This window comes from Polypterus senegalus, chromosome 12 (genome assembly GCF_016835505.1).
Source record: "Polypterus senegalus isolate Bchr_013 chromosome 12, ASM1683550v1, whole genome shotgun sequence".
NCBI lineage: Eukaryota > Metazoa > Chordata > Cladistia > Polypteriformes > Polypteridae > Polypterus > Polypterus senegalus.
The window spans coordinates 102635726-102653918 of record NC_053165.1 but is presented as its reverse complement, the minus strand read 5'-3'; the positions used below and the strand labels follow the sequence as shown (position 1 = coordinate 102653918).

At 39.0% G+C, this 18193-nt stretch overlaps 1 protein-coding gene across 3 annotated transcripts in view; it reads left to right on the top strand.

The window, feature by feature from the left end:
* The window catches only part of LOC120541444 (aggrecan core protein-like), a 177842-nt gene that overhangs the window by 139423 nt on the left and 20226 nt on the right, over positions 1-18193 (top strand). For all 3 annotated transcript variants that reach the window (XM_039773072.1, XM_039773071.1, XM_039773070.1), the window contains one exon: positions 11477-11635. In XM_039773072.1, coding sequence (XP_039629006.1) covers positions 11477-11635 — 159 coding nt within the window. The remainder of the gene's footprint in view (positions 1-11476; positions 11636-18193) is intronic.

Below are 18193 nucleotides of genomic sequence, written 5' to 3'. Positions count from 1 at the left end.
TGTTGGGAAGTATTCATAGGGGAGCAATGCAAAACTCCAAAGCCTGTTAGGTTTCATGAGCAGAAAAAGAAAAGATTTGTTAGCAGCAATGACAGCCACATTTGATACACTACAGATTTCAGTCTTTACAGTCTGTGGTTCATTGTGCACAGCAGCAGTGGTTCATTTTAACTGTTCCCAGGAATGCTTATCGTTGGCTGATCTCTTTCACAGTCAATGGTTCTCTTTCTGCAAATGACCGTTGGCAAAAAAAAAAAATAAAAAAATGTGTACCTTGTCTTTAGTAGCTTCATTTATTTAAAGTGGAAAAGTAGTTGGGTGGACTTCCAGAAATGAGAGCAGAGTCAGCTAATTTGTGAAAAAGAAAATCTTACAGGAAATACTGTGGCTATTTTTGTGCATTATGATTCAATAATGATTTTCTGAGAAACATATAAAGAAGATGCTATTAGAGTATTGTTGATGGCCATTGCATAGTTGAGTCAGATAGCAACCTGCTTCAACCAAAGAAATCCATAGTTATGTACATGGATTAGAAGAAAATGATCCTTCATCCAGTAAAGTTATCAATGAAGAGTTCCTTGGTGGAATAAAATGTGAGGTACATTGTTAGTGGCACAGCCCTCTGGATTCATGTAGGTCAGAGGTAATACTTTGCCACTGGAGAAACATCAGTACACCATTTACTCTCATCTTTACTCTACCTCTTTTACTTTGATCAGTCACTACTTCACTTAACTTGTTTTTCAGTAAAACAATGCCATCTTATCATTTTCGTTTGTACAGTATACCAAAAGTTAAACGTAAAGTCATTCTGGAAGTGTTTCAACAAAGCAAAAGAATTGATGGGGAACACCAGTTAATAAAAAAGATTGTTTGTACCTTTATATATCAATAGCCAGTTTGCAGAGGAGGTAAAGAAATTGATCCACCCGTTCATTATGATCAAGAAAGCTTACCTGGTGCTGTTCTTTCTAAACAAGTCTTGACATTTCCAATCACTGTGGTATAGTAATAATTTAGGTTAAAAGTTGCCATGAAGAAAGAAACAAAACTTAAACATAATTGGCACTTTCAATATAATTCACCCTTTAAAATAAAAATATAATATCTTCTCATATAATACGCTAGCGTGGCTGTTCATTTGTCTGTCCAGGATTTGAAATCACCTGTAGCTCGCAAACCGTTTGAACTATTGACCTGAAATTTGGTACGCATATACTACGAGACGTCTACTATCTGCTTTTGGGTGATGATTTACCTCCAAGGTTAGTCCTTTTATTTTTATTTTTTTTTTATTGTAGAATCAACTCTCGGCAGCGGCCAGCAGGGCGCCGTGTGGCATATGCGTATGGGCGCCGTTTTCATCCCTACCACCTTCGCCATCATTTCCCCTAACTCTTCATATCGTAAATCATTCTTGAGGCAGAGTGAAGACTTAAGTGCCAGCTTAAGTGAAAAATTAAAGTAAATGTACCAAGTAATTGCAACACAAACACTGACTTAATCAGTTTTAACGCGAAAAGATGCCAATGAAAGAAGAGAAGCAGCAGGCCACTGGGGTGGAGAAACGAAGAGCTGCTCAGGAAGCAGCAAACGCATCAGCCTCTGAGCAAACAAATGCTAAACGTACAGAGAAAGAGGACGAAAACTAGGAATGTTCAAGTCAAGTGAATTGCGCCGTTACTGGTATATAATAATTATTATCATAATATAATTTAAAATTAATTATATAATATAATTCACCCTTTAGACTCACCATACACTTTCAAACAGAAACATAAATCCCAAAATATATTACCTGGCCTGATTGTTCATCTTTTCATTCTCCTTCCATCTTGTACACAGCTTGTTCAATCAAGATTTGGCCCCCTGGCTCTCATAAGAGTACCAACCCACTATCTGTATGACACATTAATGTCGCATGCTGACCATCCAGTTTTTTTGTTTATTATGTTTTTGGTAAACTGGTTATTTGTGGGTTGAACCTCTCTGCATTGTAATCCCCCCACCAATCTAAGGGTCTACACTATCTCTCTAAAGGTCACCTGGGTGAGTTCCTCCAGTTCTTTATTACAGCTCAGGCTAGCTTTCTCCTCAGTCCTGTACTCAAGGTGGTGGATTAGCTGGCATCTCTCTCTCTGCAGGTCCCCTGGTAGCAAGCTTCCAAATAGACTAACATTATAAAAGACTGCAATATTATGTGCCAGATTTTTAAGTTTGCTTGGGTAAAACTATTTAATTTTTTTAATTCATTTAAATGTATCTTTAAAGCAGCTCCAGCTGATTTACACCTGTTCACCTTCTCTACATGCCTGTATGAACTGTCAATAATATTATTACATGCCTTGAATTTTCAATTCATTCACTTTTACAACCTGCTGTGTGACTCTTGTGACACCAGACAGACACCGCATCTTTCTCAAAAGCACCTTTATTTTCTCCTCCATCACAACAGTCCCACACAACACACTGTGCTCCAAACACCAATCCTCCAGGCTTCTCTCTCTCTGTCCTTGGACCGCCTTTCCTCTCTCCATTGGAGACTTGTCCCGCTCCCACTCCCGACTCTAGCTCCCAGACTGTAGGAAGGCGGGCCCCTTTATTCTCACCCGGATGTGCTCCAGGTGCTCCCTCTGACGACACTTCCGGGTGTGGCGGAAGAGCACTCGGAAGCACTCCGGACGTCCCTGAAGGGATCCTCCTCCATCTTCCCGGGTGTGGCGGAAGTAAATCAGTCCCAGGCCCTCTGAGACTCAGGGTGCCTCCTGGCGGTGGCCACGGGTCCCAATAGGCATAAACCTCCTTGTTCTTCTCCCGTAGTCCTCAACTGATCCAGGGTGGTTGCCCCCTCATGGCCCGGAGGACGTACATGCCACCTTCTGGTCCTTCCAGGCGTCCCGGCGACTTGCCACACTCTCCAAGTTGACTTTCAGATTGTTCTAGAACCTTTGCTATTTTATTTTTCCTTGTTCAGTGTCACTTCTGTAAGTGACTGTGTCTTACTTTGATCTCTTTTGTACCTTCTAGTACAGGTGCCTTCACCTAAACTTTATTTGATTAAATGTATTTTAATACATGTAATGTAAATGTTATTTATTTGATTAAAGCCAATGAATTACTTTACTTATCTGCCTACTGAGAACATACTTGTAGAGTCGGCTGTTGCACACCATAAAGTGTATACCGTATGTATAAAGTCTCTTCAGCTGCACAAGTCACACACTCAATGTTGCTGCTGTACAGCTGAAAAAACAGCAAAAGAAAAAGGTGGCAACCAGAGATGAAGTCTTGTGTGCAAGCACTGCAAGTAAAAGTTAAGTATTCTTGTTTATATGAAAATAGATTCAAGTTTTCTTTGTCATTAGTTTCATTTGGAGTGTCTGAAAGGGGCAATTAGTGCTGGACCTACTTACTTCAGATCGCTCATTCAAACAACGATTCCTATTTTTCTTTTCTCATTTGATATATTTTCTTTTGTTATAAGTAAAATACACAACAAACAATTTAACGTTTTCTGATTATTTCTGTTTGTTGAAATCTGTGTTTTTAAGTCCATTTAACTTTAAACCCATACCCAGACTGTAAACAGTTGCCTTAGTTTTAGCTTTGATTTCAGCCAGAAGTACAATATTATAGTAGGGGTCCTTTATAGAAAAGTGCCTCACCAGAAGTAATACCAATAAGATCAAAACACCAAGTGTGAATAAATCAGAAGAAAAAAACAATCTCTGGACCTGCATCATTGGGTTTTGAAATGGGTCATGAACTTACAGTGGGATGCAAAAGTTTGGGCAACCTTGTTAATAGTCATTATTTTCCTGTATAAATCGTTGGTTGTTACGATAAAAAATGTCAGTTAAATATATCATATAGGAGACACACACAGTGATATTTGAGAAGTGAAATGAAGTTTATTGGATTTACAGAAAGTGTGCAATAATTGTTCAAACAAATCTCTGAAAGTGGAATGGCAGGGTCATTTCTATGTTTTCGCTAGCAAGGAGGAGGCAGAAAATGAGTTAAGAAAGCTGATCCCGGGACTATTCTGATACATAATTGTGAGTCATGGCGGTAAATGATAAAGCTAGGATTAATAATCTACTGTCTGATCTATTTGTTTTTAAAATACGGGTTTTTTATCAGCATATATTCTCATATTCTTATATTATTATTACTTACTTATTACTTATTATTACTTAGTATTACTAGGGCGCTAAATGTTTATGTTTTATTGTGCTTAATTACGTTTTCCTCCTCTTTTTTCTTTTCTAATTATTTCATGTGTACCCTAAATGAGACTGTTCAATATCATACCCTTGGTTTGCTGTTATTGCTATTACTGCATTAAGACTTGTTATGCTTGTTTTGGACACATCTTTAACACCATCACCTGGGTTTATTATCTGGGGATATCATCTTAATGCACTAAAATTGATGAAGATTATATGTATGTATGTATGTATATATATATATATGTATATATGTATATGTATATATATATATATATATTAAGTGCAAAATTCTTTTCTTTCTTTTTCCTCTTTTAAAGACTATATTGGTAACAGATATCTCTATCTTTTAACCTTAAAGCGCCACTGCATGGGGGCTTGATGTGCTTTGGACGTGCTCTGTCTCTGGGTATGTCAGAGGACTGGGACTGCATGAAGTGGGTTTTAGCCTCACCTGGGGAGGCAAAAAGGGAGGGTGGGGGTTAAGGGGAAGAGAAAGAGAGCAGGCTTGATCTATATCTAATCTATCATCTCAATCTTTATAATTATAACTATCAACGTAATAATAAGCTGCATGGCAACAACTCTTGGGGGAATAGGAAATTAAGACCTAAACTATTTCACTTCCAGTTAAGACTATAATATGACACCAAAAACTCAGAATCAGTGTCTCCATGATGGGACAGTTAACTTCGTAAGCTGGAATGTTAAAGGCCTGAATCACGAATTAAAGAGAAAGAAAGTACTTTCTCACCTAACAGGTCTAAATGCTAAAATAGTATTTTTACAGGAAACCCACTTACTAAGTAAGGATCAGTTCCGCTGCAAAAGACTGGACTGGCCAAATGTTCCATTCTAGTTTTACAAAGAAAACTAGAGGGGTGGGAATTCTCATACATAGAACAGTACCATTTGTAGCATCAGATGTAGTATTGGATCCTGAAGGGAGATATGTGATGGTCATGGGAGACTTATCTAACTGTAAAATGATTTTGATAAATGTTTATGCACCTAATGTTGATGATAAGGAATTTATACAAAATTTATTTGCATCCATTCCCAATCTGAACACTCATAAACTTATAATGGCTGGGGACTTTAATTGTGTTCTAAATCCACTTTTAGATAAGACTTCCTCCACAGGGGAACGCAACTAACACCGCAAAGATAATTACAAAGTTTATAACTGATCACAACTTATCAGATCCCTGGAGGTTTTAAACCCAAATTCAAGAACATATTCTTTCTACTCACCAGTACATCATTGCTACTCAAGGATTGATTACTTCTTTATAGATAATAACTTCTTGCCTAAGATTAAATCTTGTAAATACGATGCTATTGTTATTTCAGACCATGCTCCGATGATCTTGGAGCTGAAATTACTAAGCCCCATACACTCACCCGCAGATGGCGTCTCAATCCGCTTCTATTAGCTGACGAGAATTGTACTGAATTTATATCCAAACAAATTGAATTCTTTCTAGAGACAAATACATCCCCTGAGATCTCTGCAGGAATACTCTGGGAAACTCTTAAGGCCTTCTTAAGAGGACAGATTATCTCATATCTTTCCCACAGAAATAAATCCGCTTAAGAAAGTAGCAGAGATAAAAGCGAAATTACTAAAATAGATGAAGAACATGCCAGACTACCAAGCGAGACTCTACATAAGAGGAGGCAGGCTCTACATTCAGAATTAAACCTCTTGACAACTAAAGAAACCGAACAACTAATTTACAAATCCAGACATCATTATTATGAACATGGAGAGAAAGCTAATAAGCTTTTAGCGCAACAAATTCACAAGCAAGAAGTGCGCAACGCAATCTCGTAATTACTAACACGAATGGAGATAAAATCATCGAACACAAAAATATAATGTACACTTTTAGAGACTACTATAAATCCCTATATACTACTGAGTTTAAAGAAGACAATATACAATCTAATGCATTTCTGGATAAATTACAGATACCACAAATTGACGCTATTAGTGTGGAGGAGCTCGATAAACCTCTGTCATTATCAGAATTACTGGATGCTATAAAGTCACTCCAAGGTGGAAAAGCAGCAGGCCCTGATGGCTACCCTGCAGAGTTTTACAAGAAATTCTCCGCTCAGCTAGCTCCCTCCTATTAGCAACATTTACAGAAGCCAGAGATAACCAATCTCTTCCACAAACCTTTCGCCAAGCACTAATCACTGTCTTTCCAAAACAAAATAAGGACTTATTACAATGTGCATCATACAGACCAATTTCACTTCTGAATAACGACGTTAAAATACTCTCTAAAATCATAGCTAGAAGGATGGAGAAAGTGCTCCCTCAATAATATCACAAGACCAAACTGGATTTATTAGGGGCCGACACTTATCTTCAAATCTTCGACGCCTGTTTAATGTAATATACTCACCAACTAAATCAAACACCCCAGAAATATTATTATCATTGGATGCAGAAAAAGCATTCGACATGATTGAATGGAAATACCTTTTACTATTTTGGAGAAGTTTGGGTTTGGCCGAACATTTGTGCATGGATTAAATTACTGTATACTAACCCAGAAGCTTCAGTTTGCATCAATAACATTTGCTCAGACTACTTTAAACTAGAACGTGGCACAAGACAAGGATGCCCTTTGTCACCACTGCTGTTTGCAATTGCCATTGAACCACTGGCAATACATTGTCGAAATACTGATCAGATAAAGGGGATTAGCAGAGAAGGACTGGAACAGAAAATCTCATTATATGCAGATGACATGGTACTGTATATATCGGACCCAGAAAATTCTGTGCCTGCAGTCTTAGCAGCACTCACAGAATTTCAAAAGCTCTCTGGTCTCAGAATTAATCTGAATAAAAGTGTACTCTTTCCGTGAATTCGCAAGCATATAATATTAGATTAGACACCCTTCCTTTTATCATTGCAGAACAGTTTAAATACCTCGGGGTAAACATCACAAGTAAACATAAAGCTCTTTATCAACAAAATTTCGTCGTCTGTATGGAAAAAATTAAACAAGACTTGCATAGATGGTCAACCCTTCATCTCACACTAGCTGGAAGAATTAACACTGTTAAGATGAATATTCTTCCTAAGCTCCTTTTTTTATTTCAAAACATACCAATATACATTAATAAATCGTTCTTTAAGCAATTAGATTCAACAATAACCTCATTTATTTGGAATTCTAAACATCCACGCATCAAAAGAGCGACCCTACAAAGACAAAAGGCAGAAGGCGGCATGGCTCTACCTAACTTCCAGTTTTATTACTGGGGCAAATATACAGTCGATAAGAACCTGGACACAAATAGAAGAACATACACAGGCATGGACCGCAATAGAAGTAAAATCCTGCAGTACTTCTTTGTATTCCTTGCTTTGTGCTCCAATAAACACACGTTATCGGCAATACACTAATAACCCAATTGTGCTCCACTCACTTAGAATCTGGAACCAATGTAGAAAGCATTTTAAGACGGAGAAGCTTCTTTCTGTGGCACCCTGCAAAAGAACCACCTCTTTCAACCCTCACAAACATATGCAGTTTTAATATCTGGAAAAATTTGGAATTAACTTGCTTAGAGATCTTTATATAGACAACGCCTTTGCATCCTATGAACAATTACATTCCAAATTTAACATTCCAGCTACAAATTTCTTTCACTATCTTCAAATCAGGAACTTTGTTAAACAGAACCTTCCAGATTTTCCTCATCTTGCACCCTCATCCACGCTGGAAAAATTATTGCTCAATTTCAAGGAGTTAGACTCCATCTCTACAATATATAAAATCCTTTTACAATCCCTTCCTTTCAAAGATCCAAGAGGACACTGGGAAAATGACCTCTCAATTAATATATCAGAAAAGGAGTGGAAAGTAGCAATGCAGAGAATTCACTCAAGCTCCATATGCAAAGCATACAATTATACAACTCAAAATTATATATCGAGCACATCTGTCTCGACTAAAACTCTCCAAAATGTTTCCAGGGCATGATCCAACCTGCGAACGTTGCAACCAAGCCCCAGCCTCACTAGGTCACATGTTCTGGGCCTGCTCCAAATTAACATTATTCTGGACAAAAATTTTTAATTACCTCTCAGACAGTCTTGGACTCACAATCCCTCCTAACCCATTAACAGCTGTGTTTGGGGTTCTTCCAGAGGGTCTTAAAGTGGAGAAAGACAAACAAACTGTGATTGCATTCACTACACTGTTGGCACGCAGACTTATTCTGATAAACTGGAAGAACCCAAACTCTCCTCTTTTAAGTCAGTGGGAAACTGATGTGTTATATTATTTAAAATTGGAAAAAATCAAATACTCAGTTAGAGGATCTGTGCAGACTTTTTTCAAAACATGGCAGGATCTAATCAGTAATATTTTGAAATGATTTTATAAAGCACAGAGAATTTGTTGATTTAGGTATTTTTAAAAGCCTTAAATTTTACACCGTTTGGCTTGCTCTCTCTCTCAAGGGTGGGGATCGATCTGTTCTTAGCATAATTCTTTTTTTTTTTGTAAAACTTGATTGCTATGTATTGATTGTAATAAAATTAATAAATAAAAAAAAAAAACATGAAGGAACAGTACAATGGATCGAGACTGTTACGTTAAAATGAGTAGAACAAGAACACAGTTAGAAACTTGTTAAGGGTGAATTTGCATAAACATTAGGAAGTTTTTCTTCACACTGAGAACCATAAACTCATGGACTAAGTTGCCAAGCAGTGTGTCAGACAGTTATAATATAGAGACTTCAAAACTAGACTACTGTAGATGTTTATTTTGGTCGAATTGAGTTGATAGGACTGATACGCTTTTTTGGGCTGAATGGCCTGTTCTTGTTTAAATTTTTGTAAAGTTCTTATATTCTAAAAAGTATAGAATTCCAGGATAGAAAGTGAGTAGAAGGGAGTTCATGAGACCAAATAGAGTAGCCATAGGAAAGCCCAGTTATCACTGCATACATTTTGGAAACTGTTTTTTTCTCCAAAGACAGAGATGAAATGCCTCACAAGTATAGTAGATGCAGGAGAGGTGGGGAGGACAATGCGACACCACATGATTTCAGGACTGATCTTAGTTCAGGATAAAAGAAAAAAGAAGTGGTCGGGAAGATACTTTAGCTCTTAGCAGGAGGAAGAAATGTCAAAGGAAAAAATAAGCGGTCACCTCCAATATTAAGGGCTCCATTATGAAAGTTGGAATTCTAATAATTCCAGGTTGGACAGGGAATATCTCTCATAACTACATCATGTTTTGAAAGCATATGAGATCAAAAGACCAAACTTATAAAATTGAGGCTTAATTTTCACTGTTGGAAATAGGAAGTATGGATGGGGAGTTAAATGTCATGACAGAGTGCTAGCAGGTGTAATAAACCAGTTACATCGTTCGTGAAGAGTTAAAACACAATGATATAGCTGCAGGTTTGGCCGAGACACCCCTGGTTCAGATCTATTCCAAATCAAAGTAGAATGTTTAATGGCTGGTGTTTTGAGGTCCAAAATTTCATTTGGGGAGTAAGCATTATACCAAAAAAATTAAAATGGTGTGCAATTTTAAGTTTAATAATTGCTAAACATAAGTGAAAGGATAAAGGAAGAGTAGACCAATGACTTAGGGAATCCCTAACCCCAATTTAACACATGGTGACAGTTGTAAGCTATGGTATAATGAAGCACAATAGAGATCTCGATACCTAGGTGTTTGATTGAAGCTGCAGTTGGGATAGACAAGGGGTGAGAAACTTGCTGACAGAGACAATTAAGAGGATGGAGAATAGATTTATACCAATTTATCTTATATTCAGCTAAGATTACCAGATTACATCTTGCCTGAAGAAGGGGCCTGATTTGCCTCAATTGCTTGCATATAGTAATCTTTCTAGTTAGCCAATAAAAGGTGTCGTTTTGCTTAACTTCTCACTACCCCGAGAGACAAATAAAGCTCTATCTAAGATCTCAGTGGAAAAGGTCAAGAACAAGTGGAAAATCAGCACTCCCCAAACAAGTAAAATATCATCAGTATGTAAAGAAACCCTGCAATGTGTATTATGTATAGTTATAGATATAAAAATTCAGAGCTGTGAAAGGCAATGGCTAGAGGCTCCAGAGAGAAATTAAAGAAAAGGGGGATAGAGGGCAACATTGCCTGACAAATTTATACATAAGGAAATGATGTTAAATATTTGAATTAGTTAATAAAGCTACAGAATGAGGAATAAAATATAACAAAAATAATAATATTCTCCAAAATCAATCTATTCAATAACTTGCCCATCAAGTACGAGAATAGCAGTAAGGCAAGGTAGAGTTGAAGCAGAATCAATAATATATAACATACTGTATATTGTCAGGAGCTTGATGAAGCTTGATAAAGCTAGTCTGGCCTAGGTACAGTATATTAATTTCTGGATGACAATTTGGAGATGTTGAGCAAGTATCTTTACTAACAATTTGATATTAGAATTTATAAGAGAAAGAGCAGAGCAGTCACAGTGACTTTTCCTCTGTTTGGGAAGCAATGTGACCATGTGCTTGATTTATTAATGGAAGCAATTTGAAAATTTGAAATTTACAATTTGGCAATTTGCAAATCATGGAGTTTTACATTTGAAAAGGTTGGGTCAGATAATTGACAACAGAAAGCCAACAGGTGTACAGTTGGCAAACCATCCAGAACTGAGGCTTTCCCATGACTCTTGGAATCCAAACAATTTGAGCAAGTGACAGAGCGATAAACATATAGTCGGGAACTGGACTGGAATTAGAAGTGAGGAGCAAAAAAAGGAGTATTCTTTGGATGAGGGGGTCAATAAGCTCCTTGAGCTTTCCTATGTTTTCATGTATCTACAGCTCTTCTTCTGCCTTCTACTTATTCAACTGGTTTATCCCACTGCAGAACACAAAGAATGCTATGATTATCTACACAGGCACTGTGTCATTGTTTGATTCCTAGTTAAAAATAACCAATACAGTGACTTATATCAGTTGATGAATTTTTTGAAGCTAGCCTTAGTAATGTCATAAATTTGGGAAGGTTAGACAGGCTGAGAGATTAAACTGTCTCCATGCCTCTGTATAAAGCGTCATTTAAAAAACAACATCATTTTTCCTCAACTATAAAGAAATTTTAGTACTACAAAGATATTTACACACACCATCCATTCCTAAAAACTTGCCAATTGTTTTCTCTTACTTTACTTCTTAAAAATTATTTATCTAGATTTGCAGACTTGTGAGGAAAACTGGGTAAAGTTCCAAGGAAACTGCTACCGTCACTTCTCAGAAAGGGAGACCTGGGTGGATGCAGAGCGAAAATGCAGAGATTTCACTTCCCACTTGGCCAGTATCATCACCCCAGAGGAGCAGGAATTTGTTAACCGTGAGTACACACTACTAATTTAGGATACTTTTATGTTAATCAGTGTAAAAATATTCTGTTTTGCTATGTATCTAAAGCAGTCTATTTTATGTGTATGTAACTTATTTAATTAACTGTGTTACCTGGCTTCTCTAGCAAAAATTTCTAAGACAATGGGCCTCAGTTAAAGTGTCACTAGTTAATCGAATGAATCAGAAGAACTATGTAACCAGCTAAGTGCTTTTCTGTATACAAACTCCTTCCTTTGAAAATGGTACATACAATTGTTCATGAGTAAAACATTCCTTCTGTTGATCAGTTACTGCTTTTGTTACTGACTGACCTTCACTTTTCTTAATGGTCATTAGAAAGAATTTTACAGTAAACTATATTCTTTCAAATTCAAACAGGTAATAAGTTGAATAATGGGAAATTTGGGTATGAATCTCATTTTACCTGGTAGCACAACCTGTGTAAACGATAGCTTCAGTCAGAGTGAAGTGTAACACCTTGATCTGTATTTGTATATTCTTACAAAGTTTTGGAGGGTAAAAGCAACCCAAAAATTGAAACAAGCCTAGTGTATGGGAACAAGGTACCACAGAGAAAATGGGGAGTTAAAAATTGGAACCAGTAAGAACTGAAATAACCCCCAAAAAAATGTACAAAATGGGAAATGATAGAAAATAAAATTGAAAGTAGGTCAAGCTGCAAATTTCAACTTGCAATAAGCATTACTTACATATCATATAATGGTAGCAAGCGAACTGAACTATACTGGGCTTCAGAAGTGGGTTTTTACTTTGTTCACTCAAGAATTTGTTTTTGAGTTCACCACCACATGCTCTAGGGATTTTAAAATCAAAGAAATCTGGCAAATGTGGTTGGACGTTAACCACTGGGAGCTGACATGCAGCATCCACTCTCCTGTTTAGTATTACCGTCAGTTTTTTTTATAATTATTTTTGGATTTTGCCCACTTGCTGTGCGCTTGATCTCTCTCTCTCTCTCGCTTGATCTATGCTAGGCAGGCACAAAGAAACTTTTTTCATGTTATAGTACTAACGACAAAATTTTGACGTGAAATGTATAAGAAGACTGAAGTCCAAATATCAAATAAACACTTTGGCGATGCTTTACTGGCTTTAGTCTCTTTAGCCTCCTTCTGATTCTGATCTCCTAGCCCATTACCACCACTTTATGCTGCACTGTTATACTTTCCCCATTTATGACCTTACAATTTCTTAACTCTTTCAATTGAGATCTTCTACAAATTAAAAAATCTTTTTGGCTTCCCTTCCTCCACTACTGCAAGTCACAGACTGATTTACTTTATTTCCAAAAAATAAGAAACAAAGAAATAATTCAATTTACATTGCTGTCAATGAGTTAAAAACCCAACCACAAATATCAATCGACCAGGATTCTAGTGTTAACTGAGTTCAAAACGGAACTGCTGCAAATGTGACAAAATGGTGGTTTTAAACTCTGGCAGAGGAAATGAGGTAAGTGACTTGTTTTGTGTCTCATTATTGTTTGGCTGCTCTTTAAGGAGAAAGAAACAGCTAAGAGGCCTGAGTCACGTCAATTAAAACTAAGGTAAAACAAGTTAATCAGCAGCAAAAATGGCTCACTAATTAAGAAGATGGTGTCATAAGCATGACAAAAGCCACACCAAAAAAAAAATGGTTTGGGGCAGCCACCAGTATATTATTCCAGGCTACAATGGACAGATTTTTAAGTACAGAGTTGTACAGGTTTGAGTCCACATCTGAATTGCCTTGTTGGCACAAAGATGGCGGCTTTAAAGGAGACCAGAGGAAGTGACGTCATCTGTAGGACCGGAACCGGAAGTAACGTCATCGACAGGCCCCGGAATCAGAAGTGACGTCATCCGTGCCAGGTGGGATTTCCTGTAACTGGTCTGCAGAGAAACGAGAAAGAGAGTTAGTGCACTCCACCACCCCCTGGTCTGACATGGAATTTCTCTCATTCGGACCCTTTAGTCCGAAGGGAACCAAAATGAAAATGAAAATGTAGTAATGTGGATGGAGCCTAAACCTTCCATCAGCTATGTAGTCTTACAAACATGAACATTATATTCTATTTCATATTTAAACTATGCAAATTACTAATAACACAAGGAAAGGATGTGAAAGGAAATAAATACAGCATATGCAATAAATGTCTTAGAATTTAGAGTCTATGTGTTGTAAAAAGGAACAGACTCGACACACGTAAAAAGGTTTGGGGCGGCCTCCCATATAATATTCCTGGCTGCAAATGGTTTTTTGAAATAGCACAGAACTGTTGACAATACTTAGTCCAAGACAGAACTTTAAGGGATCAGATCGGAAGTGATGTAGGGGAACTGGAATTGATGTCCTTCTGACGTCAGCCTGTGTGCTGGAAGTGACGTTCTTCTGGGTGCTAGAACCAGATAGGTTTTCCTGCGACTGCTCTGTAGAGATAACAGGAGGGTTTAGTATACCCCACCACCCCCTGGCCTGGCATGGAATAACCTTTTCTTGGTCCATACAACATCCCCCTACTCGCACTTGTGTGACAGTGTATTTAAAATGTCTTTGGTTTAGTTAGTACATCACAGTATTTCATCTTGAGAATCGAGGTTCTGTTCTTTTCTGTCAGTTAAACATTACTTTTATTCTAATTAGGTGGATTGGCAATTCTAAATTTTCCCTAGTGTGTGCTTGGTGTGTGTGCCCTGTGGTGGGCTGGCGCCCTGTCCAGGGTTTGTTTCCTGTCTTGTGCCCTTTGCTGGCTCGGATTGGCTCCAGCAGACCCCCGTGACCCTGTAGTTGGGATATAGCAGGTTGGATAATAGATGGATAGTGTGTTAAGGTTAATTCATGCATATCATTGATATGGTGAGGTTTTCCTGGCACTTTTTCAGAGTGTTGGTTCTGTACATTCTCCCCTGTTGTTGGTTAAAAATGTTCTCTTGCATTATACAAACTTTATTAAAGACACAACGAGATTGTAAATTTTTGGAGCACCCAAAGGCAAACCCCATGTATTGTAAAGAAAGTATGGATTTAAAACGCGCTGAAAAGCAAAAGACAAATGTCATAAAAATCGGAGTCTCAAAATAGACTGCTCAAGATGGTGGAGCTCCTTATCTTATGGGCTCCTGGCTGGAAGAGATAGGTAGGTTCAGGCAGGCAGGCACCGGTAGTGACGTCATATATGTTCTGTGGAGAGGGGAAGAGAAAAGGTCTCAGTGAACAGGGGCCATGACTATGGTACTAGACAAAGGACTAAAAGTTTCTGCTGATCTCAAGTTCCACTTAAGCTCTTTTGGGGACTATGGTCCCCAGTTATGCAATGATGTTGTGCGTAATCAGGGAAGTTCTTCTAGATCGTTCATTCACCACGTCCGGAATGGACAAGATCACTGATTCAAGCTCTTGTCGTTGGTAGTGCCTCAAATTAGGACCAAATATAAGGGTGTTGTTCTGAGTGAAAAAAGAACAAAGCTGGCTGGAGTGGGATCAAATTCACATAATATACTCGTTTGGCTGGCCGATGGTTTGGTTGCTTCACCAAATAGTCAACCATCCCCTTCCTCTCCTTAATTTTGTATGGGCCTTGTCAATGAGCAAGTAATTCAGAATAAGTGGTGGGAATTAAGACAATGACACAATTTCCAGGCTGGAATTCCTGACGTGTCGTGCCACAACCGTAGTAGCAAGCTTGGGCTGCCTGTGCACACTCCATACTCTCTTTTTGAACTGACCAAATTTTATCAAATCTATTGATTAACGGACAGCACAGTGGCGCAGTGGTAGCACTGCTGCCTTGCAGTAAGGAGATCTGGGTTCGCTTCCCAGATCGTCCCTGCATGGAGTTTGCTTGTTCTCCCCGTGTCTGCGTGGGTTTTCTCCAGGTGCTCCGGTTTCCTCCCACAGTCCAAAGACATGCAGGTTAGGTGCATTGGCGATCCTAAATTGTCCCTAGTGTGTGCTTGGTGTGTGGGTGTGTGTGTGTGCCCTGCAGTGGGCTGGCACCCTGCCCAGGATTTGTTCCTGCCTTGCACCCTGTGCTGGCTGGGTTTGGCTCCAGCAGACCCCCGTGAACCCTCTTTTTTGGGATATAACAGGTTGGGAAATGACTGACTGACTGACTGACTACTATTTAACTGTGCAATTTATTCTAAAAGTCCTGCGGTGGGTTGGCACCCTGCTCAGGATTGGTTCCTGCCTTGTGCCCTGTGTTGGCTGGGATTGGCTCCAGCAGACCCCCGTGACCCTGTATTCGGATTCAGCGGGTTAGAAAATGGATGGATGGATGGATTTATTCTAAAATGTTAGTGGAGGATAAGGCTTCTTCCTCCCATCCTTCTTTTAAAATTTTCAATAAACCCCCGGGTTGTCATCCATAGAGTAGTCCAAATGGGGAGATGCCTGCAGAGGCTTATGGGACCTCCCAGTAAGCTAAAAGAATGAGGGGAAGTAGCTGGTCCCAGGGCTCCTACAATATCAACCCCTATTTGCTCATATGGGATGTCAGTAAGTGGCAGTAGATGAGAACAGTCCTTCCACGGAATCTGCTGCAGCTGACAGGAAGCACAAAAGCAGCAAACCTCCCTGTTTATGCCCATCCAATACAATCGGAACTTAATCCTCTCTAGGGTCCTTTTGGTTCCCAGATGGAAGTGAGCTAGTTTGCAAACCTGCCACTGGTAGGCTTGCAGGACTAACAATAACAAACTCACCCAGCCATCATGCTCTGCTACAGGATATAATAAATTATTATTAATCACAAAGTGGGGCACAGGTAGCATGGGATAGGATGTGCACTCACTGTCAATCAGGACAACCTCATTCTTGGAAAACTTAAGAGAATCAATTCAACTGTTCTCTTTTGAAAGAGACCAGAGTTTGCCTAAATTGAAAATGTAGTTCTGCCTATTGCATCCTGAGTGACCTCATTCGGCAGAGCGACATTCCACATCGTCGTCAGTCTCCAAAGAGACGTCTGTGTGAGACGTCTACATCGCTTGTCACACTGAGTTGCCATGTGATTGCACTTTGTTGCCAGCTGCTGACACGGCGCAGGGAACAGCTGTCTATAGTAAGGACCAAAGGTTTACCTTGGGGTAAAATTCAGTTTTGTGTCTTTGACTAGTCTTGTCCCAGTTTCACTGGATAGGGCAGGCTGAGCATGACAGCCACTCTCAGTTTTCAGGATATCTCCTGGTTGGAGATGAAACAGGAGGTGGACCTGTACCACCAAATTTCCCTGTGAATACAGGTCAGACTGGTTACTCTAGATTCCCACTGAAGCACATAACGGTGAGAAACAATTGATATCAATAAGTGCTGTAACTTTGGTGCCCATTTATTATAACCACCTTGGCGGAAAGAAGGGACAGAGGGCTGGCCATAAAAGAATACCTCTCTCTTTGCCCCAAGCTACAGTTCATCGGCTCACTGAAGCGGGGGCAGTAAGTGATGGTGTGTCTCATCTCCCCACACTTGTAGCAGCAAGAGGAGACTCCTTGCCTCTCCTGTGGTCTGACTGGGTCAAAACACCACTCCCAACAGGCCCTTGCCTGCTGATTCGGGCTAATGTCTTACTGTAACAGCACCTCTGCTTTCAGTTGGTCAGAATCACTGGCATACTGCTCATAGAGGTCATAATAGGCCCGCTGTGTCTGTCCCCTCAAAAACGGTGCCAGTATGTGTGTCTAATCAGTACGCTCCCAGTGATGACAGGCAGCAGTGCATTCAAATACTAGAAGGAAATTCTCAATATTGTCATCGGGGTGTAACAGAAGTAATAACTGGGATGGACACAACAATCATTCCTATTTTCTGAATGGTACGGCTTTGATAACATACTTCAGTCTCAGCAAGCCATGTCCATGGCTCCCCTACCTGGACCTTTAGAGCCTAGATTTCTGCCATCATGGAGTGCAGTTGGAATAAATCATCCTGTTGCTCCATCTCAGCAGTGTTTGAGTATCCTGCCAACTACACCACTGCAATAAAGAAGCAAAGAGATTATACATTTTTGGGGCACCTGAAGGATACCCAGTATGGTCTCAAACAGCGTCATGGTTATCAATCTTCCGGTCTGCAGAGAGAATAAGAGAAAAATTATCAGCCCACAGCACTTGCTGGCATTACAGTGGGAGACCAAAATTATCTGAGCCCTTTAACTGTCCCCCGTGCGCACTACTCTTATTGCTAGAACAATACCTAAACAAGGCACTACTTCATCACAAACTGAGCACACAGTGCCCATCACAGAAGATCCAATCCAGTATCTGCTAAACTCCCACGGATACAGGGAAAGTCTATACAGAAAATATTCAATCTTAGTCTAATTTTCTAGGTGCAAGGCATCAGTGCTATTCACTGTACCACCATACCACCTTTCTTTTCAAATTTTTAAAACATGTTAAACCATTTGTCAATTTACCTAACAGCTCATTTATGTATATATCTCTATATAGCAATATCAATATGTTTTATAACAATATTAATATCTTATTATTAAACTTTTTATCTACAAATTAGTCAATTAAACATTGTCCCCATGCCTGCTTCACAT